We start from the raw sequence: 27749 nt of genomic DNA, 5'->3' as shown, positions 1-27749 counted from the left end.
GACATGATAAATGGATGAAAGATTTCTATTTTCTCTTGATCTTTTCTGAGGAAAGCTCCCCCCACCTCTGCCAGTCTGCAGCACCTTCCCTGGAGCAGCTCTATCAGCACCTGCTTGTGTGTCATGGTCTGATGATGGGAAACATCATTAATAACAAGTAAAAAAAACCCAACAAAACAGACCCAAAAAAAACCCCTCCAAAACAAACAAACAAACAAACAAAAGAACGACATGGCAGCACAATAACTTGGAAACTTTTATATTAATGCTGTTAAACCAAAGTAACAAACAGTTACAGATGGGGAGCATTTCTTTACAGAAACAGGAGTGAAGGGGCAAAGGTGGCACACCCCGATGTACAAAACCAGCCAAAATCCCCCTGTCTGTTGGACAGGGAAAGGGACAATCTTCCCTCCTGCATGTCAACAGTATTTATCACATAAGAAGTGATATTTATCAAATATGAAGTTGCTGTGCCCATCAATATCTTAATCCAAAGCTCAATTATATCCATTTTTTTTATCCACCCTACCAAAAACGTGGTTGAATTAAACAACAGGTACCTTCCCAACACTAACCACATTTTCTCATGTTCTTGTCTAATGCTGGCAGGGAACATATTGCTGCACTTGCAATCTCTGGAGAACACTGCTTTTTTCCTCATTAGTTTTTTGCACAGCAATTAATCCCCTTAATCAGTCAAATCAGTTCAACACTAGATCACAAAAGCACTAAGTAAAGAGAAAACAAGAAATTACCTTGTTAAATTTAATGAGCAAGGAAAAACACACACTACATGGGCTGTAACAGTGCTCCACGCTCCCAGCATGGAAAAATTCCAGTGCCTGAGCAGTACCAGCAGCCCACAGAATTACAATCATTCTGTTTGCAACACCGAAAACTGCATAATGCAACAGAGCAGGAAATTATTGTGCTTATGAAAATGGGCACGTGCAGGAGAAAAACCACCAGGCAGCAGGTTCATAGGGATGTGATATTGAGAAAACAGTTCAGTTCTGCAATATTGATAACTGCCTGTGCATGCAGTGATGGCATAAAACCAGTACAAACAGTATTAGAACACAGAACATCAGATTTTCTTCTGTACTTGCTGCTGCAGCTAAAAGAAGTCTGAGCTTTACAACTGTTTATGTAGCCAAAAAAAGCCTGCAATACAGACAGCAGTAAGCAGATGATAGGTTAGAACTTATTCCTTATCCATTTTAATCACACAGAGAACTCTCATCCAGAACAATTATCCTGTAGGGGGAAAAACAAGAAGAAAAAAAAGAGGTTACATAGTTGGGTTTTTTTCATGTATCAAACTACAGGTTGAAGGGAATGGTGCCTCTTTCACCTGGAAAACAGGAATGTATCCCATGCATTCAGAGAACACACAAATTCCTACCAAAAACCCCAGTTTAACTCACAGAGAGTCTCACCTGAAGGGCGAAGCTGAAGACAGCTGCTGCTGCTTCAAGTGGGATGTCTGATCTTTGAGCTGTTTGTCTAAAAAAAAACCATGTAAATGGAGCTCAGAACCAACAGGAACATGCACAGCCACAACACTTCAGAGGGAAGTCAGCACACAGCACCACGTGAATCAAGTGCTCTGCTTTATCCATTAGGTCCCACTCAGTAATCAGAGCTCCAACCCCAGCTCTGCTGCTCCTGGGGCATCACACAGGACCCTTGTTGGGATCAGAAACCAATCCTGCTTTCCAAACCTGAAGCCCAATCCCTGCCAGCCCAGTTCTAGGGACCTGACAGAAAATACATCCAAACCTGCCAAAGCCGTGCAAGCAACGAGCACAGCGATGACACCCCCAGTTAAAAATTACCACCAGCACTTCCAAAAGCAACCAGGGATTTGGGACATTTCAAACTCTGGGTGCATCCAGCAGCTTTACGGACAAAGAGCACCTGCTGAAGTCCCAGCACAGCTTTCTGGCGCTCTGCCTCCAGCCCCAGCTCCTCTCTCCTCTACTCCATTCTTCCTTCCAGCATCTTCTGGATCCTGCAGGCCTGCAGCCCTTGAATGACAGAGTTTTGTGTATGATCCTAATTTTTCCTCACTTTTTTTTTTTTTTTTTTAATCAGATAGGATGAAACAGAGCACTAAACCAGAAGCCTCAGGGCATACCAGATGCCTTTTTGTTTTTACCCTGATCTATAATGTGTATCTGCCCTCTCCAACCCCCAAATTGCTTTTCCCTTCCCAAACTGCTTTACATCCATACACAGACTGCAGTGACTCTTTATAGAACAGCATGAAGCAGATGTACTCTGACTACAGGTGTGGATGGGCTTTGGATCAACATGGAAGTACAGGAATTGGTCTGCCCTGTCGGCAGGACCCTCCTGGTTATCGTGACCTTTGCCTTCTGTGTGCAATTAAAAAATAAAATTCCTGATGCCAAACACAAGAATGTCTGGTTTTCTATTTACTTGTGAATTTTTCTTTACTTCTGTGTTCCTTTGTGAGACAGATGTTAGGAATGACTTATGACCACTCACTGGCATTTACTGGGGAGCTGTTCAGAGTTACTGGGCTCTGAATCTTTTCCTTAAAATGATGTATATATGACTTCTCCCACTGCCTTCATTTCCTAATACACTGCCATGAAAACACAACCATTTTCCCCAACTCTTCTTTACAAAGAGTTTTCGTGATTCTGTTCTCTTTAATGTACATTTTCTCCATCTCAGAAAAATCCCCCATCCTGTCAAATTATCTCTGATTTCTGTGAACACTCAGCACTGCCTTCCAAACCAATTGAAGTATTTGCTTTCCACCTACGGGAAATTTTATTAACAAAACATTCTTTTTCCCTCTCAGTTTAGCACAAAGAGTTCACATTGATGTCTCCAGGGAAGTTCCCTGACACGTTTCTGTCTGAGGATTGACAACCCATTTTCTGAAAAGTCCTGCATAGATCTGTACCCACAACACAAAATAAGACTTGTGAACATAATGCAAATTATCTGCTAACCCAAGAGTGTGTCCCCGAGGTTGTTCTTGGATCTCCTCATCTCCAGGAACTGCATGGAGCATTCTTTCTAAAATATCATCAAGAGTAGAGTGAGCCCTGGTAAATAAAAGATTAAAAAAATTTGTGGTGATAAGTAAAATCCCACAAATTTCAAAATAAATCAGTCATAATTACCAGGCTATTTAAAGTTTGCTTTAAAGTAAGCATTAAATCTTGTTAAAATATGCTGAAACCATAATTCTAAATATTTGTAACTCAAATACAAACACGTTTTATCATCATTTTTCATACCTTTCTGTGTCCTCTGCTGAAGTGAATGACTCCTTAGTCCATGTACTCTGATTTTGCCTCTCATTTCTCTCAGGTTCTTCTTCTGACTCTCTGCTTTCCATCCTAATTTGAGTGGGAACTACTCACGTAAACAGAAAGATTTTAATATCAAAGGCATGTAGGGAGATAACAAAGAAATTAAAATGTGGGTTTATTTACTGCAGTTGGGTAAGCTTCCAGTTGTCCACTTCTCAATTACCCTTCCCTCAGCCGCCTGATTTTCCACCAGTTAAGCAAATTCCCATTATCTCCAGTCAGAGGTGGCCAGCAGCAAGGCCCAGATAAATATTTCACTCTAACACGCTTTCAGATTCACAGGACTGAACACTTTCCTTCATACCAAAATGAAAAATGCATGGGGAAATTAATCTTTAATCTCTCCCCCCCTTACAATCCCAGATATGGGAGAGAAATCAAAAGAAAACCTGTGGATGTTTGCTTTGTTACCCTACTTAGCAAAATCCAGCGATATCCCCCCCCCTCTTCCCAAGACTTATCGGCAAGTTCTGTTCCCTACAGCCTGGGAATAAATTCAGCACCTTCTGCTGCGCTATGATAAGCAGGAAGCAGGAGGCTGTCACAAAAATGGAGGCTGAAATAGCTGTGCTTTATGCAAATACAACAAAACCCACAGCGACCGAACAACTGCTGCCGTCCTCGCCACCTAAAAACAAGATACTCCCCTGAATAAAGCCACGGGAGCTCCTGTCCTTCAGGAAAAGATCTAACAGAGCTGGAGCAGAACACAAACAACTGCCACTGTCACTCTCAAGTGACTCTGCTATTTAGCTTTTTACAGACTTAACTCATGTTCTGCCTTTTTTTTTTTTTCCCCCCCTTTTTTGTCTTTTTTTTTTTTTTTTTTTTTTTGACTGCTGCTCGCTTTCTGACTCACTGGGGAAGAAAAGGCACAGCCTATAAACATTTTGGTTTCCAGCTCCTCTGACACGACTTGTTGTACGTGTAAAAAAAAAAACAACAAACGATTCCCACTTAGTACCATTTGCAGTTGCAGAAGCACAAAGGATTCACCCCTTCGGTGTCTTTGGAACAGAACAGGGAATACAATATTCATGACCCCCCCGTGGAAGTTATTTTCTTACACTATGAGATCAGGGGAATCATTTCATGATGGAGAATTAGGAACATCAGCAGGCAGTGCGTGCACTGGCCACTTCCTTAAGTGAATCACCCTCCCAGAATGGAAACTTCAGCTCTGTTTGACATCACCTGCCCACCCCCCCCTCACTTTTGTGGGTTTTGGCACCTGTGTTTGAACACAGCACACGCTACAGTGGCATAATAGAACTAGGAAATTAATTCCCACAGTTAGACCTGCAAACCTCCCACATCAAATCCCCGTGGACTTCAGAGGGAACACGCAGGGAAAGGCAGCAAACAGTGGTGGAAGGGGTACTAAGCTAAAAATTGCATTGTATTGTACAGCTGAACATACAGTGACAAGTATTCAGAGTCAATTTTACAGCAATGTAAATGGGATTTTCTATTTTTAATCCCTACATCAGGACTATTATCAACTAACCATTTATTTGCACTCTGCAGTCCTGCAGTCCCACCTCTTTCAGGTCTGGAGTGATGGAATCTTGCTGCTTTAAGAGTTCTGTTAAAAACCAGCACATTCCTTATTGACTCTGGGTGCTCTAACTTGGCTCTATAGACTCTGAAGTACCATAGGATTTATCCATCCAACCCTACACAAAAACCTCTACAGGATCTAGTTAGTTTATACATTAATCCTACAGATTTCCCCTGACCATCATTTATTCACTCGATGCCAATCTCCACACTGCTTTGCTGAAATAAGATCAGGACGTGCCTGGGTGTCTCATTTCTAAAGCAGCCATGGATATTTAATTATACCAGTGTCTGGTGCTAATTTAGGAAGAGTTCATCACTGAATAAGCAAAGCAAACTCTTCTGTAACACCCTCCCAGTGAAAACAACGCGGAGTTTTCACACTTCCTGCCCGAAGATGCACGTGAGGAGATTCAGCTCTGCACAAGCACCTGAGGGGTGCAGCTGCCTTCTCATGGAGAACACACATTGCTCCAGGACAACCCTGAAAAATTCAGTGCACACAAAATTCATCTCCCTGTTAAACTACATCTGCACTCGCTGTGCTGGCTGCTGCCAGCAGCAACCAACCCACAAAGTGAGATGCAGGAGCTTCAAGGACTGCCAAGTTGTTTAAGCTGTTGATGCCCAACTTCCTAAAGCACTGACTGCAACTCATTTGGAAGCTCTTGTGTATTTTGGTAGTGAATGGGTTTGGGAGGAATCCTGAGTGAACACAGCTGGGAAGCCTCACACCGTTTTGGGTGAAGTGGTTCTTACCAATTTCATCCAGCAGCTCTTGGGCTGGTGGAGGCAGCTCGTCAATGGAGGGTTGAGATGCCTCTGAGAGCGCTGAGATGGAGGGGAAAAAAAAATCTAGTTAATTAGCAGTGATTAATCCTTAATAACTGTGACATGGGCTTACATTTTGATAGCATCTTGCTTACATACTTCATTTAACACCCCGCACGAGCCTGGCTCATTCACATTTTATCAAATATCCTTAAATAATTCCATAATGGAAAAACCATTTAGAGCCAGACTTGCAGAATTTTCAGCTCTCCATTCCTGTATCAGAAATCTGAGGCCAGTAATATTTACACTTCAAACACGGGTTGATTAGAGGTCAGAGTTCTTAGTCTGCAGGTGCAAACACAAAATCCATAACCTAATTAGCACCAGCAGTACACAGTGGTGTGCAAAGCTATTTATCCCTATAAAAGGAGATGCCCAGGAGGAAAAAAAGAAGGGAAAAAGGGGGGAGGGGGAAGGAAATAAACTGCAAAATTTCCTTTCAAACCTGTTTCTCTGTTTACTGATCAATTTATTTGGGTTGGGATAAAAGACTTACCAGGTGCCTGCCTGGTGTTCCTCGAGGATGGAACAACTGGTGGCAACCCATCCTGTGTAGGACCAAACAGAATGAAACACAAGAAGGTAAATTGATGAGCTGATGATTTTCAATCCTCCCCTTCAACACATTAAATCTAAAATGAGGTAGAGCCTTCAATTAAAGCCTTAGCTAAACATTAAATTTTAAACTAAGGTTTTCAATCAGTTCATAATATGAAAACAGAGTAAGGTAAACCATCCAGGTAGGGGTTTCAAGCACTTAATTGTAGAATAAGATTGTAGGCAAGGCAGTGACACAATCAGTGATCTCTGCAGAGCCAGGTAGGGCAGCTCTGCACTGGGAATGGGTTTAATGAATTCCAACCCTGCCACAGGAGCAGAACACCCAGACCTAACCTGTGTCAGGTCAGTCAGACAGTGAACAGACACTGCTGCTCTGCCTGAACAAACTCCAATTTAATCTTTAAATGAACAAACCCCATCAGTGAATAATAATAAGAAAGGTGTAAAGGCAAGTATTTGATATAAAACTGTCAGGGAAGGCAGTTAAGATAATGCTGTGGCTCAAGAACACCTTCAGTGCCAAACAGATTCACTGGAAATCACTCCAGTGACCTTGGAAACTGTCAGCTCCAGATTGATTTTTTGATACAGCAAAGCTGATGACATTATGCCACAAAGGACATTATGCCAAAGAGGACATTATGTCAAAAAAGGACAAACTTAACCCCCTCATACAAGGGCTCATTTACCTTCCCCCACCAAGTTCTGAGGACTCTTCACTTCCACATGAAGACTTCCATGCTCATGTATTTATTTCCAGTTAAGTTTATTCCCAACTTCCATGTCAAAGCCCTGGGGTTCCCAAATCCCTTGTGAATTCAGCGGGGTGCAAATTGTTGCCCCACCCAGAAGAACAACTGATCAACCCCTCCCTGCCCAACCAAAACACACCTTTTCAACCCAACCATTCTGCAGGTATTTACCACTCTGGTGTTCCGAGATTACCAGATCCAAAAAGGCTGGGAAATGGCAATTCCTTAGAGCCAGGGAAGGGCCACTTTGATTGTGGTCAACATTTACATCCAATTAGGTACAAGAGGAAGACAACTCTTTGTTTAATCAGTGACAACACTGCTTTGAAATCAACTGTATCAACTGATCCGGGATTCCAAAATCCTCACAAAGGATTCTGCACTTCCCCTGTTGCATTTATTTTTAAAGAAAAGTATTTTTAAAAATATTTTAGAAGCACAGCTGGCATAAACTAAAATCTCTGACTTACAGGCTCTTTCAGTTCAAGCTGGCAAAGTCTCGAAGCAGCCCCTGGAATTTCCAGGCTCCTCTCCCCTTCATAGGCTGTAGTGAATGTCTTGAACATGGTGGAGGAGGCCTCTTGAGAACCACACAGGGAAAAATCTGAAGCTAATTCATGGCAGTGTTTGTATCTCTCAAAGGCTAATGGAATTTTTTCTTCTAGAAGACAAAAAAAAAAAAACAACACAAAAAAACCCAAACAAAACAAAACAAAACAAAAAAGCAAAGCTGGAAAATTGTTTCGGGGAGTTTTTCATCTTTATCAATTTCAAGAGAAGCAGAAAAAAAGTCAAAAGAAAACAGGCACCTGCACAAGAAACTTTAAGAAACCAGTGCCCACAAACGACCTCTAAGCAAAAGACCAACTGAAGTTCCACCTCAGACCTTATTTATGCAAGACTTTGCTGATTCAGAAATTCCATCTCCTGTATTTACACCACATTAATGAAGTACAAAGCAAATGATAAATCACTTGATTCCAACAAACAATGAGATCACTTTATCAGCACTCAAAACATACTGAATGCTTATTTACATTGTCTTTAAAATCCACTTCAATTTTAAACATCCAAAAGAATTTCTGATTTACGAAGGCCGCCATCAACTACTAAGTAATCATCTTCCAGAGACCTTTCAGACAGTGGTTTTTTTCAGCTGCAAATTCTCCTTTAGTTCTGTGTCAGGGACGTTCCTTTGTCAGTGAGATTTCAAACAACGTTCCCTGTGGTTGCTCATCCCCAGCCTGACATTCCTGCACTGGCCCTACGTGAATGGCTCACCCTGATGGAAAGGGGAAGCAATTCCCTGTGAATCCTCCCCTCCCTGCATTACCTGAGCTGAGGGGGGTGCTGACACTGGTCGGTGCATGGCTCAGCCTGGGTGTCTGACACTCCCCATCCCTCTGGAAGTTCTGCTCACAGGGGATACTGGACAGATCCTGGATATCTGCCACCGATCTGAATTATTGAAAGATGTTCTGACAGTTAGAATAGCCACTTCCTGCATCTGTGAATCACCAGCTTCTGCTATTTTCAGGCTCTTTAAATTTTAATTTTGGTCAGTCTTATCTAGTTCACCAGAGGGAAGAGAGACATTCCCTTTGAAAACTTCCCAGAGGATTCTTGGAAGGCTCAAGATCACCATCTTCAATAATGTTGCAGAGACAGAAAAGGTTCATTATTTGCTTTCCCCTTCCTTTATAGGATTTCTTAAATAATCCTCCTATAAAAGCAAGCCCAGGAAAGAGCCTCCAGAAAGGGAACCACAAGGCAGGAAACTCCCCAAAGCCCAGGAAAAACCTCAAGGGTTAACGAAAATTAACAGTCCATTAAATAAGACTAAACATGGGTTTATGGAGCCTTTAAAAGAATTACTCAGATAAACTGGAACTGCTGAAGATGCACAGGCAGTGACACACACCCAGGTTACAAAAATGTAATCCCAGGAGTGGGAATTACATTAAGAAAACCCACTTTTTGTGCACATACACCCCGGATTACATCGTCCTCAGAAGGCCAGGAAAGGACAGATCTACTGGTACCAAACCAGGGATTTTATGCAAATCTCCATTATCTGCAAAAACAAACTCACTTCATTAGTTGAGTCACAAACACATTCTGCAAAATTTTTTTCCTGAAAATCGCAGGACTATTTTGGTAATGAAATTTCTTTGGCTCCGCGCTGACGATTTGCTCTTTAAAGCGATTTTATTTCCTCTGTGCCATATGGAGAGAAGAAACCAGGAATCCTAACACTTGAAGATTAACACCCAGTTAATTACTTATGAATGTGAAAATATTTCAAAGTAAGGACAACTGTCTGTGATAGCTCTTTTATACCCATCTCACAACTTACCACGAGAAAATACCCTTTCAATGCTCTGAGGAATTTTCTTTCTCTCAGCTTGGGTTTGTCTCACCTCCCTGTTTTGCCCCAACACAAAACTTTCACAGTGATAATGATCAACTTGCTGAAATTCTGCTATAAAATGGTCTTACACATCTTTTTCTTGGCATTCTTCCTGTGGCTCCCACAGCATCGCTTCTCGTGCTGCATCAACACTGAAATGAGGGAAGAACGGTCTTATTCACTCTCTGAAAGTGATGAAAATGGAAGTATTTATTCCCTTCTCTCATCAAAAATGCAAAGAACTGCCTTCTCTCTGAGGTAGGCTGCAGCTCACAGAAAGTTTTTGCTCAGAACCTCAGGACATGGAGAATGGTAGGAGACAAATGTCATTTTAACCGGATTATGGATTTGCATTCAGTAAGGGGGAAATTCCTAACTGGCATACACGGCTTCAAAGCAAAACTGGAAGTTAAATAAAAATCCACGAATACCAATCACCACGTTGTTTTATCATCCTCTGATCTGTTTTCTAAGGTATTCTCTCCAACTCTGACAAGCCTGTTCAAGGTCAGAGGGGGATTAGTCAGATGGTCAGGCAGGAACAGCCCTCTGCCCTGCTGCCAAAAGCTCAGCTCCTCAGTGAAGGCAGCAACCAAACCCATTAACTTTCACCTTAAAGCCAAGTCATTCCCAAACTTTCTGCCTACCTTTGAGACAGGTAACTCAGTTTTTTCAGGTGGAGAGGAGGGAGTACAACACTGGCAGAGAGAAGAGCTCTCACTCCCACATTGAGAGTGTGAGCAGCTCCAATCTGGAGTAACACAGGGAAAGCTGAGCTACAAGGGAGCACTGGAGCTTTTAAAAAGCCTGAAAAGACTTTCACTTAAAAAGTCCTTGCCCTGAACATCCCCCTGGCAGCACAAAGGTGACTCTGGCCAACTTCTCTGCGCGACAGTAAAACACAAAATTTACAAAACGCTGGACATAAAAACCTCCTGTCTGACAGATGAGCCTGCCAGTCTCCAGGCTGATGGGCTGATGTTACCTGCAGGCAAGATCCAGGGAGCAAACTTCCATCAGCCTGCTCCCACAGGAGCAGGGAGGGGGGAAAAGGCAGGATCTTCGTGCCACTTGAGCTCCGAAACCAAAGCACAACAAAATTAAACCAGATGACTGCAGCCTTAATTTGAATTAGCTTTGCTCTGTTAAAAGGAATTGTGATATACACATGACTTTATTTTTCCCATTTTAGCTCCCTCATTAAGCAAAAAAACCCACTGAACACTGTAGAAGACAAAACCCCTTGAGATTTGTGAAGTCCTCTTGGTATTTTCTTGGCGAGGAACTGAGATAATGTAGATAATCATTAAAAACCACCACTGGCATCTTATTTGAATATTAGATATATAAGCAGAATTAATGAAGAGAGCACACTTTATAATCCAATTTATGCTTGAAGGAACAATGAAAATGAGTCTCTCTACCTGACTACAGGCATTTGGCTCCGTTGGTTCCCTCCCAGCTTGTTACTGCCACACTTCTGTGTTCCTGGGCTGCAGAAGAGTCTTTTTCCCCCTGAATACAAATAACAAATGTTCCCTGTTATTGGGTTTTGCAAGTACAAAAGAAAACAGCAAAACTCATTGAACAGGAAATTGCAACTTTATTAAATTTTTTCGGGTTCTTGTGACCTTTGTTGTTATCAAGAGACAAATGTGTTTTAAAGATGCATTTTCATAAACATACCCCAGCTGCCAGACAGTCACTGAAGCACTGGGGAATATCACAACATTTACAAATTTGAGCTAAAAGAGACAACAGACTGGAGAAACAATGCTGGTTCTTCCATTATTCTGCACACGCACTATCAGCTCTTACACTCTTTAAGCCCAAGATCCTCCCAGCAATAAGAATATTAATGTGTAAATACAACTTTAATTCAGTTTCCAGCGCCACAGCAAGTTGCATAAAAAGATTAAATGTAGCCTCGGGGTAAGGAAAAAAAAAAAACAAAAAACAAAAAAAGGTTCCAAACAACTTTTGGTTTGGCTTTTCAACTGAAGCACAGTAAGTACATAAACATGGCATTCAAAAACAGTTCAGGCACTGCAATGCCCAAACCTCACCTTCCAAAATTCTCAGTGTCCTGAACTCTCACTGAAATAATGAGGAATAAGAGACCAAGTGACCCTGATGGATTAAGCTCCAGCCTTTTGACAGGAGTGCTGCTGGCAAAAGTGGAAGTGCAACAAGACTCAGTGTCCTGACTCAGAAATGCTTCCAAACAAAAAGCACATTTACCTGAAGTCTGAACACTTGATTTTGCACCTTTTGGTAGTTTCTGTAAAAGTCCTTCACAACCATCTTCTGATTTGCCCTCAGTATCTGAGGTCTGAAAGGGAAAAAAAAAAAAAGGAAATTAATTCAATTTCTGCCAGGTAAATAAATTAATAAAACATACCCCTGCTGTTTGGGGAGTGTGGGTGTTTGTGGGGTTTTAATTGTTTGAGGGGCTTTTTTTGGGGGGGGTGGGCAGGGATATGTGTTTTAAAGAAACAGGGTTAGAATTTTCTTATTTTTATCTATATCTTTATTTGTAGATATTATTTCAAAAGAAAAGAATACAAAATAAAAATAATTCTCTCATTTTCCACAGCTCTCCCCAGCTCAAATGGGAGCACAATTACACATGTTGGGTAACTTAGGTCTGAAGTCTTTTCTGTTATTTTTTTACCTCTAGTTCTGAACTTCCCTCAGGAGGAAGGAAATAATCAGGAGTGAAGAATTCTTCAGACACGTCAGGAGGTGAACTAAGGGAACAATGCAATTCCCTTGAATGTCCCTGTGAAAGACATCACCACCTGAGATGCTTTCCCCACTCCATTAATAAAGAAATCACATTTCACTCAATAAACAACACAGCAAACTGGAATTCTACAGACTTTGCTCACTCTGAGCTTCATCCTGCATTACATTATCTGTTCCTTACATTACCTTGATGGTTTGTAGAACCAAACAACAAAAAAAAGGTGGATTGTTACTCAGGTCAGCAGCCAGGCTGAACTGTTCCACAGGCAACCAACTGCACCTGGATCCCTTGGATTTCTGTACATACTCTAGAGAGGTTCTCAGCTTGCTGGGGAAGGACTGAGTTCTGATGAATGGCTATTCCAGACCCTGCTTGTTCATCCTGGGATGGCAACTGGCACCTCCTCCCTAGGATGTGAGAATGAAGTAAAATTATTAGGCAAAAAATAACGTGGGGTGTTCTGAGCCACTGATGGAATGAATATCAATGAGAGCAGACAGTAACACTAATTGTCTGTTAGGAACATGGAGAAATGAGGACATTTAAATGCTCCCCTCGTTAATCTAGGCAGGGGAACCTTTCCTTGTTCCTTTATCCAGAACTATTACAAAAGCACTAACCACTAAGCTGCTCCAGAAAAAGCATCTCTGTGCTCAGACTGAGAGAAATAAAGAGTGAAAGCACTGGTGGAGCTGAAAGCTGGTACATGACAGTAATCAGCGGTGATGAAGGGTCTCCAAGCTCACTGGGCATTACCTCCACCTAATTAACACCTAATACTCATCTCTGTCTGCTATTCACCTTCATCAAAGACTCAGTGATTGACCTGCCTGGGGGGCAAGACTCTGCAAGATAAATCTGGCAATTCTTGTCACAAACTCACAGCAGCTGAGAACTGACTGGAGATGGGAGACAAAAAGAGAAGAAAGGTTTTCTTTGCTCCTCAACCTCACCTCCAGAACTTCTGAGCGCAGACTCCAGATCACTCTCCTCAGATCCAGTTCTATCCTCACTGCCAGGATCCCAAGGCTCAACATCATCACCTGGCTGCCACCTACATCTCTGCTGGGCTTGGCTTTTTGGGGCTCTAGCAGTGACATGCTGGAAGGGTTCCTTTGCACTCTCTGCTTCACTCTCGGATGTCCCTTCACTGGGTGGGCAGGGACAGCTGAGCTCCAGCTGTCCCAAGGCCACTCTTCTGGCCATCCTCTTTACTTCAGCTACACAAAACGAACAAAGTTAGCGGTTCACACATCAGAAATCTGGACCTTCAAAGCATTCCCTGTGCTCCACTGTGCCTGCAGACTTGGAAATGCTCAAGCTGTACCCTTGTAAACGCCTTCATCAGTGAAAAGAGCTAAACATTCCCTTCCATTTCTCGGCAAAGCTTTCCAACCTGCAGGAATTGATGTGGACAAGTCTTTACATGAACACTCTGGGTTAGTTTGATCCTCTATTCTCCATGCCCGTGCTGCCATCCACTGGTCACCGCCATCCTGCCCTTCCTAAATCCACACACTGTCCAAAACAAGGCTAGAAATTCCTTCGGCTACAGAAATCAAACCACCTTAACGTGGCTGTGATTATTTTATGCCCGGAATGTGCAAGACACAGGATCCCACTCACTTGGTTTTCATCCAAGAACAACCCAAGAGATCTTCAGCAATTAAGGCACACAGACCTTTCTTCCTTAAGAAATGAAGTGTTAAGTTTTAATGCACTGCAGTTAAGACTCGATATTAATGCTGATTTAACAGTGATTTACTTACTCCTCCAGTCTGATTGCATCATCCTCCTCTCCTCACTGATTTTCTTGCTGTAAAATTCAGATCTTGGCTTTGAATAGCTCCTGTAACAAATCATTATGAAATGCACCAGCTCTGTTAATGCACAAGTGCATTGTGCTAAGTATTCCCCAGCCAGTAAAAGACTCGAAGTTGTTTTAACATTAATTAGAACACGTGTGCTCTCAGCCTTTTAACAACCCGGCAGATTGAGCTGTCAGAAGCTTAGAAAGCACAGACAGTTATTTAGGTCTATTACAGATTAACCAGACAAGCTGTACATTTAACTCTAGATCTCAAAAGCTGTTGCTGCCTTTGGATGATGCAGTTTTATCAACACTCAGACAAGGAATCATGTGTAGATGTGCTTTATTCAGGTGCTCAGTGGACAACTTCAGCCTTGGGTGACAACCACCCCCCCACCAGCCTAACCCCAACCTTAACCTGACCCTCTGGCCACAGGTCAGCACTTGGAATATTTCTGTTCTAACCAACTCTATCCTTTACCAACAGGTCTTACTGATCCAAATGGGTCACGAATCGATTTTAGAACAGCAAGTTTTCCTGACTGATTTGACCCAAACATTGATGGAGTTATCTATCCCCACCATTCCAACCTTCCAGGTAAGATACACATTAATTTGCACAAGTTTTGCCAGGGTTTTTTTTTAACATGGAATTTCCACTCAAACTCAGGAATACAAAGAGATGACATTAAAAGTCTTTCTGCTGGGAGCTGAATGAGGCTGTGCCCAGGAAGGAGAACCCCCCTTCCCAGTAACTCACCAGATTGCTCTCCTTAGGCACTGCTAGTTTTGGACCACTGATATCCCTCACAGAGGCATCTGAAATCTTTTTTACCACCCCTCTTAAACTGCCCTGTCACAGCAGCTCTGCAGCTGCCACTGACTCACAGCAGGGTCCTCACTGTACTTCTGGCTTATTGAGGAACATTAAATGCCAGCCTCGATCCTCACGTGTCTCCTTCTGACAGGGGCTCTCTCAAGAGGAATCTGTCAGAATGAACTCTTCTACAAACACAATCAAAACTCACCACCTCCCTTCCTCGCTCCTCGCTGCAGGATGTGAATCAGCTCCTCTCTGACACTGCAAGTTCAACTTTTTTTGGCATCTTGCAGATACACGTGGGAGTAAATACTGAAATGAGTCCAACAAGCCGTGATTCAGCACACACTGGGCATTCTGGCAATTACTAGTTGAGCTATCTCTGAGACACCCTGAGAACCAGACCGTGCAAACTTGATTTCCTGCCTTATATTTCAGCTGCACTGCTCAGGAGGAAGGATGGCAAACCCCAGGCCTCAGCCCAGCAAATACCCTGCCCAGGATTTACAGCAGGTTTCATATGTTGGGCAGGCAGACTATCAAAACATGTGGTTTCCAGGGGGATGAGGGGACCTAAATGACTCAAGATTATTCCCACAGCAGATCTGTGCATGAATTTCTCTCCTTCTCTTTGGGCTACTTGTATTTAATACTGAAAATGATCCAGAAGCCCTTACTAATGACAGCTCAGACCTCAGTGCAAACAAAAGTCTTTCTCCTCTTGGCCTTTTCCCTGACCAATCTCCATTTTACCACAGGATTTTATAGTGGGCTGGTGTTTTGCTGGGAGGAGCAAAAGACACATTCCTCCCTCTCCTTGGACACCACCCACCCCTACACCTCTTCACCTGCTGAGGAATACAGAAGCTGCAAACACAGCCAGGCTGCTCAACGTTTTACCTCGTGGTTTAGGTTCACTTCACCATCCAGGCTTCTCCTCGCGCTGCAGCCGAGATCGCGCTGGTTGTTTTCCATTTTACTCTTCCTCTTTTCATTTTGAACTGCCTGTGTTTCCCTGGCTGCCCTTGGAACAGCCTGGAAATCGTCTTCCCCCAAGACTCCCTGTGCCTGACACGTCGCAGGGGGTGGGATGTAATCACTGGATGGCGGACCCACAGCTTTGGGTAAAAACGTCTTCACTCCAGAAAAGGGGGGATTGGTATTCTGGGAGGCATCATCAGACCTGTTGCAGTGTCTTTCCTGAAAACTCTGCTTAGAAAGCTGACTCATTCTGAGTTTTTGCAGCAGCTTCTTTTGCTTTCCAACGGCCTTCAACCTGTCCAGGTTCTCCTCTGTCCTGCACAGGGAATCCGCTGCCTGCTGCAACATGCTCTGAATAATCTTTATGTTAAGGACACACTTGCTGATGTGCTGCTCGTTTGGGGAAGGGCTGTTCCCTCTCCTCCCAGCATCTCCTCTCCCCTGTGCCAGGTCAGAGGCCTCAGTCTCCTCCTCCTCCTCCTCTGCAGTGAACTCTGTGCCCGACTCCAAAGAGTCACCGTCCTCCGCATCCCCACAGGATGCTCCAGAGGACACAGACAGGACTCCCAGGGGACTCTTATCTTCTTCCTTCTGCTGCCTCTTTGCGTCCTTCAGGGTTTCATCTAACCCAGATCCCCCTTCCAGGAAGTCTTGGTGAATTTCTGGGTAGCTGGCAAAGATTTCATTGATTTCAAAGCTGCACAGACTTTCGTCCACGTCGCTCTCACTGGGGGTTGTCTGGACCTCAGAAGCTACATCAGGACTTTTGTCCTGTGCAACTGGCTGCACACTGGTTGATGCCCCTTGGACCACCAAAGCACTGTTCTCCTCACGAAAAACAGGGTCTCTTGGGGCAGGAGAGCCACCTGAAAAATTTGATTTTAAGCATTAAGCCATTGCTCCAGAAGTCCATCAGACATGCTGCCTTTGCACATCTGGGAGTTCATTTTAGACATTACATGAGCAGCATTTAACACCTCTGCTGAAAACAGCGTGCCTGAACAACAAATATTAACCAGGGTCTTGAGTGTACATTAATAATTAGAGTGGGAGCTAAAATTCAAAGCCAACTTCTTTTTATTTTCCAACTACGTCATCAAATCCATAATTTATGCTGGATTGTTATGGAGTGACAAGCACACTCAGTGAAGGACACATCACACCTTGCTACAAGAAACTCACCAGCTTTGCCTCCCTCTTTTTCCTGGAATTCCACAGTTCTCCTCTGGCAGCTAAAAGCTGATGCCCAGCAGATGTTCACGTCTGCAAAGACAGTAGGTCTTCGTGCCTGACCACCCTGAGACCTAACCAAGTCCTGTAACACACACACAAAAAAAGAATACAATATATTTGACAGCTCAGTGTCTCTGCCTTCTCCTCTAAGGTGGTTTCCCTCCAAGATCAGCTACTCAGAGCTGGGTTGCTTCCCACCCAGACTGAAGCACAGCAACTTGAATCCAGGTGGACACAAAACCGAAAGGTTACAACCCTGGAAGTCACCTTTAAGTCATTTTTCAGTATATACTGAATATCCTGAAGCTTCATGGAGCGGTTCCTCTGTTTAGGTTCAAGTCCTGACTTGACAACATCATAATAGAGCATGGGCAGCCTGGCATCTGCTTCCAACTGCTCCCCTGAAATGATGAGCTGCTTAATAACTGAGTCTTCAAAACCTTTCCAGGGGGGGCTCTCTGCAAGACACAGGTACAGAGTTTATGTCACCAGCTGTAAATCAATGTTAATTAAAAGAAGAAAAAAAAAAAGCAGCATTATTGCCTTCCCATCCCCTAATTTACAGCTGCTGTCATGAACCAAATGAGCACTGGCATCTCCTCCCCATCTATACTCCAACACTGGAGGCTTTAAAGGGAGCTGACAGCAATCTCTAAAGGACAGTGACACTGTAAACAACTGCTCTGGATTCCTCATTACCAACCAGCTAATAGAGGAATCAATTTTTAGGGTAATTGTTCATCCCATTTCACTGTCAAAGTAGTCAAAGTGAATACAAAACACACATTGTATCACTTGTAATAACAGTAACAATGCATTATCTGTGTTAACAGATTGTGTTAACAATGCATTATCTGTGTTAAGAGGAACTTATCTCTAAGTTATTGCAGTGATCAAAGACATGAAAGCTGCCCAAGCTCATTCTGGACACTGTAAAGACTTAACTGAATATTATGAAGGAGAAAAATAAACGGCAGAAAACCACACAAAATTGTGTTTCTCCAATACCAACATCAATCTCCTCCTTAAGCTACACAATTTTAAGCTTTCTGATTACATTTCGCAGAAGTTTCCTGTAATCTTTGTTACTGTCATTAACATTTGGGTTCGCTGGGGTTTTTTTGGCCTGGTTTATTTTTCAGGTTAACTCTGGAGGAGCCCTCAGAGCCCAGACCTGTGGATTTACCTGTCAAGGCCTCCTGCAGCACCGCACAGAGGCTGTAAACATCTGCTTTGACTGTGACAGCTCTCTCAAGGACGACTTCAGGAGAGCACCACCTGTACAGCTGGACTGGGACAGGAATTCGGGTCAGATCACTGTGTTCTCCACTGTCTTTGCTGTGTAAAGGGGAAAAAAAAGTTGGAAACTGGGACACCCAGCACGCTCACACCCAGCTACAAGGTGCATCCTCAGGAATGAAACACCTGAGTGCTGTCACAGCTTTTAATTTATAAACACCTGCATATTCAAATGCAGTATTTCCACTCCAGCAAATGCCTTTTGGCAAAGGCTTTCTGGGGAAAGTAACCCCTCCCTTTAACAAGTTTGCACTCAAAAAGAACGGAGGAAAAGCTGAGCATTTCCCAACAGGAGCTTTACCAACAACCCTGTAGCTCTGGCCACGGATAAAATACAGGAAGGTGCCACCTACCCTGCCAGCATTTATTTTTCAGTGTGTGGGTGTGCCTAGAAGATAACTTCAGTAATAATTTACACATGAAACGAAGGATTGTCCCTCACAAAAGAAATCACTGGTGGCACTTAATTACCACCAGTTAAACGAGGTGTTGAATCTCCAGGGGATTTTGGGTAAACTTCTTAACTCAGGCCCATTTAACAGCAGCCCCGAGGAAGTTCTTTACCTCTCGATCATGTACTCCAAGTTGCACAGCTTTGCCTCCCCAGAAGAGACCATCTGGATGGCGTAGGAGGAAAGGGAACGGTGGATGAAGCCCCGGGAGTGCAGGAAGCGCAGGGCGTCGATGATCTGCAGCAGCACGTGCAGGATGGTCTCCGTCTGCAGCACTGGGAACTCGGTACGCTGGGAAAAGAAAAACACCCCAGAGCCACCAAATTTACACTGCAGGGCTTTAAATGCCAGACTCTTACAGTGCATAAGGCACCAAACAACAACAAAAAAAAAACACACTGTATAAAAAAGTCACATGAACTGCACTTGTTTGTTCTCAACACCAAACCAAACGATGCCACCTGAAAATAATTAGGAATGAAAAATACGTTGGCTGTGCCAAAATTCTGGGAGCAGAATGAGCTCTTATAATCCCTTGCCTAGGACTGCAACATCTTCACGTAATTTAGATGTCTGCACTCAAACACATAAAGAAATAAAATAACTCAACTGCAGAAAAAAAGGAGAAAAAACATCAAATGACAAAGATAAAACACAGATCAGTGCTTAAAAAAACAAGAACCACAACAGAAACTCAGCTACAGACCGAGGATTTTGTCTTCTTTTTAATCTGAGTGAAGATGTTAGATGTAGTTACTGAACTTAATTAATTCCTGTTTACAACCCAAGCACTGCAGTTACCCTTTCATGCAGGATGCTGTACAGGGAGCCAAAGTGAACCCTTTCATACACTAAACGGGTTTTCTCCAGGTCACTGGACAGACAGACAGACATCAGCTGGAGCAAGTGAGGATGGCGGAGTTTGCTGCAAGGGGAGAGGGAAAAAAAAAACTTTGTAAGGCAAATCTGAGATTAAAAGGAGAAAAAAACCCAAAAACACCCAGAAGGGTGGGAGTGATCAGTGTAACATGAATGCTTTTCACTTTTCACCGAAATATATGATTTTAAAAGAACAGATTTTAGGAGTGGGAGGAGACAGGAAGAGAGAACTGTGTTTTTTTAACTGGAGAAAAAGTGCAACCCCAGCCTGCCAGTCCTCCTCCCCGAGGTTAATCCCAGCCCTCCCATCCCTGGGGACTCCCAAACCCCAGGAGGACACCGTTCCCCACCTGCTGTGCTCCTGCTCTGCCAGGAGGAGGTCGGCCAAGCGCAGCTTCCAGCTGTGCTGAGGGGGCTGCAGGCCCAGCTCCTTCACGGTGACTCTGCTGCCTCCCCACATCAGGCTACAAGGAGGAGAGGAGGAATTTCCACCAGGTGCTCTCTGCAGGATTTTTTTTTTTTTCCCCCAGTTATGCAATTTTTTTTACAAGGAATTTCGTGCTTCTGAAACGCTCTGCTGCTGCCTCCTGCTGTTGTTGAGAGTCTGGGCTAGTGCAGCTACTCTTTCAAACTGCCAATAAACACATCCTGCTAAGGCTGATCTTCACTGCCCAAAAAACACCTTTCCATGACCCAAGGTAAAGAACAGAACTCCTTTCACTAAAGGCCATCAGCCCACTGTGGCACAAGTGAGAGCTTTGGGAAAATTAAATCACCAATCCATCAGCTCTCTGGATTCCTCTGAGACACGACTACTATCTTAATATACAGTAATTAATACACAATACCAGAGGCATAACTACTTGCTCAGCACACAATAATTAACACACAATGCCAAAGATTTTGTGTTAAAAAGGCTCAGTCTGCCCTTGCAACTCTCGTTTCACCCCAGGTTTGAGCAACTGGGCTGCCAACGTGGATTTCGGGAGGCCTGGGCTAATATTTACAAGGACTAAACACTGAACAGCACCCATGGCAACAATCTGTGCAACCCCAAACGTATTCCCCACCACAAAGGAAGAAATACTGAAACACTGCTGTCAGTGATTAGATATAAGTGGGTTAAAATTGCTTGTAGGTCGCTCTTGTCCTTTCAGACACCAAGGCAGCCTGGTGTTAACCACTGAATGCAGAAAACAAGTTGCAAGCAAGGAAATGGTGAATAAATGTAGAAAGGACAGGGAAAAGTATCCAGAAAAAGCACTGGCACAACAACCTGCTGTGCAGCAGTGAGAGATACACACTGAGAGGGGCTAAAATCCCTCTGATCCCACTTACTTGGTCATGATCATGAATGGCCCAACGTGGTAAGAAAAGGCTGGTTCATCATCTGCCTGAACCACGTCTTTCTCCCCAATAATTGGGAGGGATGCCAAGTAGCCCAGGTGCCCATTGCCTGCAAGATAGAACTGGAACAGGGCATAACCAAAAGGGATGTGCAACAGTCCCCCAAAATCCATCACACCTGCCCCGAGCTCATCATTAATGACATCACCGGGACCGTCAGCCCAAGCACCAACATGAAATGTTGAGGTTTCAGTGTCAAAAACTTCACTTTCTAGTGAAGCTGAAACAGGGAAAGCAGAACCAGTCACTGGGAACTCCCACAGGTGACATTTAACAGGAGTCTCCACTGCCTGTTCCAAAACTGCTTCCTCTGACAGGGCCCATTTACCACTAAAGGCCCGAATTTTTTTGCTTTTCACAGGGTTTTTTCCCCACCATTTCAACAGGAATAAGAATCCACTAAAAGTTAAGAACAGCACAGGTGGGATAATTACTGTGAGTCTGAAGAACTGCTCTGACATCTTTAGCAAACCATCACCCCCAGCATCTTACCTTCCCAAAACCAAAGCTGTAAATGTTCTTGGCTACACTGGCCTCTCCTTTCAGTAATCTACCCAAAGCACTGTCAACATTTCTAAGCAGCAAAAACACAAGCAAGAAGAGTAATTAATATGCCAAGGCTTGGAGCAAAATACAAATACAGAGAGAAGAAAAAAAAAAAAAGAAAGCAGAATTTCTGCAACAGCCACGTGACTGAAGTGTTGCATTTGACTGGTCCCACACGAGTAATGTGGGTGTTAAAATTCCAAATTATTGTGCAACTCATTAAAACTTTTTAAATACACTTGTGTTATGACAGGTATTTGTTTTTTATTAAACAAGACAGACAATAAATAGATATATACACACACAGACAGGCATCTTGCATTGCTTTTTGTTCACAAGTACGTATTTTTCCCAACATGCAGCTGACACAAAAGCTCTTGAAACAGCTGGAAAACACCCCAAAAAGATCTGCAGTGGCCTTAAAAAGCCAAGAAACAAACTACTTCATGTCATCCCCACCTTAATGCTACTAAAATCCAGTGCTTCATATGCTGATTTCAAGAGTTTCTCTTAATATACAGATATTTTACATCTATCAAGTTGCCATTTGGAGCTGCCCCAACAGAAATAAAAAGCGCCATCATTCCTGACACACAGTGGATGTTGTCAAAAAGCTACAACTGTTAATTTTAAGACAAAAGAATGTGGAGGTAGAATATCTTCTTACCCCTGGACGAGGCCACCAAACCTGGAGGGGCTGGACACCAGAGCCTTTGAGGAGCCAACTTTCCTGAGCAGATCAGAGGGGAAATTCCAAAGGGCAGCCTGCATGTGCAGTGTACACTGCTGGATAAATTCCAGCATCTGCAGAGGAAGGGGAGGGGGAAAAAAAAAAACAAAACAACAAAAGAAGTTACTTCAGAACGAGATAAACCATTTAAAATTAATAAATCAGGACTACTCAAAAAAATAACTGGTTACTTGCAGTATTTAACTGGGTATTTTGAGAGATGCATACACGAAAAAATTGAAGAAAATGAATTATATGAAAATGGAAGAAAAGCTTACTTGAAGTATTAGGTGATAAATTTTCAAGACTTCACCCACAGAGAACTCTAATATCAGATTTCTTTTTAAGAGGAGCATTGCAATAACAGGAAGGTATCATGAGCTGTAAATCAACTCTGCAGCCATGAACAAGCCTTTTTGATATCATAAATCACTGCAAAAACCATCCACTTGCTGACACCGTTCATGCACAGACCGGGACACACCTGAAAACCACTTCAGGGTCACTCCTGAGTGGCACATCCACACAAAAAACCTGCACATCAGGGTGTGAAAACAAGGAGCACCAAGGCCTGTTGTTCTCTCCCTGCTCACTTCCACATTCAGGTCCTAACAAGACACCCCCCACACACCTGAGCAACACCTCAGTTAAACAACCTGAGTTGTGAGGACCTCAAAATACCATTCTTGACGTTGAAAACTAAGGCTGAATAATTATCTAACGTGTTGATAATTTTCTAACACGTAACTTTACCTAAAGCCAAGGGTTTCTCCCTGGAATGTTGGGAGGATGTTGAGATGAGGATGTGAGCACATTATTCAGGTGTTCACACACCTACCTGGGCACTGCATTCCTTCCTGGCTGACAAAGCCCAGTGCTGAGGAGTTCTCCCATCTTTGTCGTGGGCTCTCAGGTCACCTCCCTCATCCAGCAGCTTGCTGAGGATCCACTGGTTCCCCGAGAAAGCGGCTGCATGGACTGGGGTGCTCCCGTCGAAGCAGCGACTGAGGAACGGCAAAGCAGGAAATGTTTCATGTTTGGGTCTATCCCTGCTCCGCTCACCAGTGGAGAGGGGGAAAATCAGCGCATCTGGAATGTTGATGTACCCCCAAATAACAAAAATCCTCATAAAATGAGGGAAATTGCACGCTCACCTCCGAGGAGCTTTGGCTGAAACAGCAACTTATGTACAGTGAATATTGCGTGTAACATTGAATAAACCCACTAAAAGGTTAAATACTCGCTTTGGTTTTAAAATGAGAACAGTTTTACACTTAACTGATTAGCATCTGAGCCGTAATCCAACAGCACATCCACGATTTTACTGAGACCCAGCAAGGCAGCAGTGAAGAGACAGGTCTGGCCCATGGAATTTACAGCATCGACCAAAACACCTGCAGAGGAAACAGAAGATTGAGGGGTGGTGCTCGTTTCCCCCTCACCCCGAATAAAAGATATAAGCACATTATATGGACATGCAAGTACATCATATGTACATACTTTATATATTAGATTTTTATATGTACACATAACTCATCATCATCATCATGGCTAGGCTTCGTGAATGAAGATTTGAGAAGGGCTCTACCCACGCTTGCTACATATTGTAGCATGTACATATAAATATATATATCATAATACACATCTACTATATTATGTAATACATACTATATATAACATGTATAACATTCTTTATATCCACATTCTTTTTATATACCTATAAGTACATTCTTTATATATCACATTAAATATTACATGTAAGTACAGGATACCTACATATATGTGCATATAAATACATTATGTGTACATGTACATATATTTATGTGCAAATATTTATTATTTATATATAATTTATATATGTACATATATATGTACATTATGTACATATATGTACTTATAAGAACATATTAGCACTTACAGATAAGATGTATAACTCACATATCCATCTCTGTAAGCACAGGTGGATAAACACAGGTAACACTGGGGGAGGGCATTAATAAATCACCAAACTATTAAGTAGAAAATAGGAATTAGGCAAGTGTTGTGTTATTTAAGCATTTAGTTGTATTATTAAGCATAAGTTATTACTGTCTCAACATGATAAATTCTATTATACATTAGAGGAAAAGGCAAGGGAGGAACCCAGTGGAGGGTGATGGGGCTGACAAAGCAGAATGAGAAAGCTGAGCAAGCAGTTACGTGATGGAGTCTGAGCTTCCTCAAATTCGATTTATTTTTGTACCACAATAAAAAAAGGGCACAAACCACTCAGCCCGTGTTCTCTCCCTCTCGGGACCACCAAGGGAACCGAGAACGGTCATCAATGGCGAGCGGCCCCTGCCCAGGCAGCACCGCCCGCCCGCTTCGCGCTCAGGAGAGAACACCCCGCTCCTCCTCGTGGTTTGTGACGCCGATCAGGGAAGATCACTCTCCTCTAGTGACCAACTACAGAAATGATCCCTGAAAGTATAGTCTTAACTCACAACTTCCAAGCTCCCGCTCCACACCCGCGTGCACGCACCTCCAACACACGGCCACCCCACAACACCCCCTCCACCACACCCAGAACAGATCCCGATGCCCCCGCCGCCGCGGGAGCGCGCACGGAGCCCCGCGGGAGCGCCCGCGGCGCTCGGGACGGCCGCGTGGGGTCAGTTTTGGGGACACGCCCCCTTCGTTTGCATGTTCTGCCCGGGCTGTCCAATCAGACGCGCGCGGCCGGGCGGCTCCGCCCCCGCTCCCCCCCCCTCCCTCACGGCTCGTGGAGGCCACAACGCGGCAAGGAAAGCGAATCCCGAGCGGGTCCTCCCTGGTCCCCCCGTCACTTCCCGATGGATGCACTCGGATCACAACAGCCCCCTGCAACGCTACAGGATTCGGGGAGTGTGGGTGGAAAGCTGCCTGGAGGAAAAAGAGCTGTGGGAGTTGGGCAGCGGAGGCTACGAACCAGCAATGCGTTCTGGTGGCCAAGAAGGGCAGTGACGTCCAGGCTTGTACCAGCAACAGCGTGACCAGCAGGATCAGGGCAGCGACCACCCCCTGTACTCAACACTAGTAGTGAGGCCGCAGCTCGAATTCTCTGTCCAGTTTTTGGCCCCACGGGACAAGAAAGATTGAGGGGCTGGAGCGTGTCCAGGGAAGGGAACGGAGCTGGAGAAGGGGCTGGAGCATCAGGAGTGGCTGAGGGAACTGGGAGGGCTCAGCCTGGAGAAAAAGAGGTTCGAGGGGACCTTCTCGCTCTCTGCAACTGCCTGAAAGGAGTGTATAGCAGGTAGAGGCCAGTCTACCGAGTAGCAAGTGACAAGATGAGAGGAAACGGCTTCAAGTTGTACCAGGGCGGGTTTAGATTGGGTATTAGGAAAAACTTCTTCACCAAAAAGGTTACCACTGGCACAGGCTGCTCAGGGTAGTGACTGAGCTTATAAATCCCTCTAGGGATTTATAAATTCCTCTAGGGATTTATAAGACGTGTGGATGTGACACCTGGGAACATGGGCTGGCAGTAACATGGCAGCACTGGGGGAACAGTTCGACTCGAGGGCTTTTCCAACGGCAAGGGCTGTGTGATTCTACGATCAGTAACAACTCCAGAGCACCAAGTCACCATCAAGTGAATGCACGGCCACGTACTACCAAGCTTCAAAAGCATTTATTTTCATTGAAAAACCTCAGCCCCTTGGGCAATAGAACCTAGACCAGGCCCCGGCAGCCCTTAATGTCATATATTGAAAGTCTGCTAAGGGGCTCGTGAGAAACAAAGGGCTGCCCGCTCCGGCTAGTGGGGGGGAACCGAGAGACTGAGCTTGTAGGGAAACGCTCTCAGGGCAGAAGAATCAGCCCTTAGATTATCTCTTCGTTCTATTTTTAACCGCAATAAAAAAGGGGCACAAACCACTCAGCCCGTGTTCTCTCCCTCTCGGCACCACCAAGGGAACCGAGAACGGTCATCAATGGCGGGCGGCTCCTGCCCATGCAGCACCGCCCGCCCGCTTCGCGCTCAGGAGAGAACACCCCGCTCCTCCTCGTGGTTTGTGACGCCGATCAGGGAAGATCACTCTCCTCTAGTGACCAACTACAGAAATGATCCCTGAAAGTATAGTCTTAACCCCATACTCCCGAACTCCCGCTCCACACCCGCGCGCACGCACCTCCAACACACGGCCACCCCACAACACCCCTTCCACCACATCCAGAACAGATCCCGATGCCCCCGCCGCCGCGGGAGCGCGCACGGAGCCCCGCGGGAGCGCCCGCGGCGCTCGGGACGGCCGCGTGGGTCAGTTTTGGGGACACGCCCCCTTCGTTTGCATGTTCTGCCCGGGCTGTCCAATCAGGCGCTCGCTCGCAGCCGCGCGGAGCGGGAGATGCCGCAGCTCTGGAATAGAGAACCCACTGACCTCCTCGATCGTAAAACACGAGTAGAACCGCATTAAGAATTGTGTCTCATTTACGCAATCCCCCGTTCCTATCTGCTTACAAATCTGGATGTTAAGACACCAGCACCTAACCCATACCTCAAGCGCTTTGCTTGAATAAAAATGCCGTTTAAGGTGAATAAGTCTGCTTCTATAGCAGACTTTCAGAGTTTCAGTTTTACAATGCCTCAATCAATTCCTTATGAGCACCTTAACAGTAAAAGATTAGTTTTCTTTGAAATTTATTTTAATAATTTTTTTTTAATTGCAGGACTCCAGGGACCTTTTATTTATTCTTTAAATTTTCATTTACTTATATTTCATTTATTTATATATATTTCATTTATTCTTTACATTTATATGTTCAATTTAAATTATTTTAATGTATTATTTTAATGTATTATTTTAATACATTTTTTGATCCATTAACCATTCCCACTTATCAGAAAAGGACAACTCTAAACCATTTTGTGTGTGTATATATATATATATGTATATATTTCACTCAGAAAACTGAACTGTGCAGGCAGTTGATGACTATTTTTTACCAGACATAAAAGTATACAGGAAAAAAGTAAATCTTTTCTGCCACTACTTGTTTAAACTTAGCTTTTACCTTTTTTCAGAAGCTTCTTCACTTTCACATAGTTCCCCTCCCTGACATAGTCATGCAGCTCGGCTTCCAGGGAGTCCCCTTTCACACTTCCAAGCTTGACCGGGCATGGAAACGGGAGAGGGACGGGATGAGCCATCTTCTGTCCTCCAACAGGGCTGGGAAAAGGCACGACGCGTCACGAAAGCCGCAGACCACCACAAGGTAACTTCTCTCCGAGTCCAGCACCTGCGGCAGGCGATGCAAAGGGCGGTGTGGGGAGCACCCCGGGCCGGCCGGGACAGAACGACCCAACGACACGAACGGGTCCCCACGCGCGGCACCGCCCTCGCGGCTCCG

General features: G+C 44.1%; 1 protein-coding gene and 2 non-coding genes across 7 annotated transcripts; all 3 read right to left on the bottom strand.

The window, feature by feature from the left end:
* Nucleotides 1-243: 243 nt before the first annotated feature.
* TEX14 (testis expressed 14, intercellular bridge forming factor) lies at nucleotides 244-27676 on the bottom strand. Of its 5 annotated transcripts, XM_050321669.1 has the most exons (31): nucleotides 27414-27676; nucleotides 23662-23776; nucleotides 23221-23386; nucleotides 22320-22456; nucleotides 21599-21680; nucleotides 21038-21168; nucleotides 20050-20163; nucleotides 19622-19745; nucleotides 18933-19111; nucleotides 18256-18407; nucleotides 17337-17527; nucleotides 17019-17151; nucleotides 15756-16702; nucleotides 15064-15167; nucleotides 13995-14074; nucleotides 13179-13445; nucleotides 12532-12632; nucleotides 12151-12258; nucleotides 11718-11808; nucleotides 10901-10991; nucleotides 9566-9628; nucleotides 8400-8524; nucleotides 7537-7727; nucleotides 6250-6301; nucleotides 5679-5750; nucleotides 4867-4944; nucleotides 3285-3402; nucleotides 2994-3089; nucleotides 1924-2033; nucleotides 1443-1509; nucleotides 244-1260 (listed from the first exon to the last, which is right to left on the bottom strand). In XM_050321669.1, exons 1-31 carry the CDS (start codon nucleotides 27547-27549, stop codon nucleotides 1224-1226), a joined length of 4458 nt encoding a protein of 1485 aa, XP_050177626.1. In that variant the 5' UTR covers nucleotides 27550-27676; the 3' UTR covers nucleotides 244-1223. The 5 variants fall into 5 exon arrangements, with proteins under 5 accessions (XP_050177626.1, XP_050177629.1, XP_050177627.1 ...); XM_050321672.1 differs by lacking the exon at nucleotides 1924-2033; XM_050321670.1 differs by lacking the exon at nucleotides 4867-4944.
* LOC126643631 (small nucleolar RNA U3) lies at nucleotides 24646-24858 on the bottom strand. The gene has a single exon (XR_007629783.1). It is a non-coding gene; the product is annotated as a small nucleolar RNA U3 (small nucleolar RNA).
* LOC126643623 (small nucleolar RNA U3) lies at nucleotides 26273-26485 on the bottom strand. Its single transcript, XR_007629776.1, has one exon. It is a non-coding gene; the product is annotated as a small nucleolar RNA U3 (small nucleolar RNA).
* Nucleotides 27677-27749: the final 73 nt, after the last annotated feature.

The sequence above is a fragment of the Myiozetetes cayanensis genome, unplaced genomic scaffold (assembly GCF_022539395.1).
Source record: "Myiozetetes cayanensis isolate MyiCay16 unplaced genomic scaffold, myiCay2020 scf27, whole genome shotgun sequence".
NCBI classification, from domain to species: domain Eukaryota; kingdom Metazoa; phylum Chordata; class Aves; order Passeriformes; family Tyrannidae; genus Myiozetetes; species Myiozetetes cayanensis.
The sequence above is the reverse complement of the archived record's forward strand: the minus strand, read 5'-3'. Positions and strand labels throughout refer to the sequence as shown.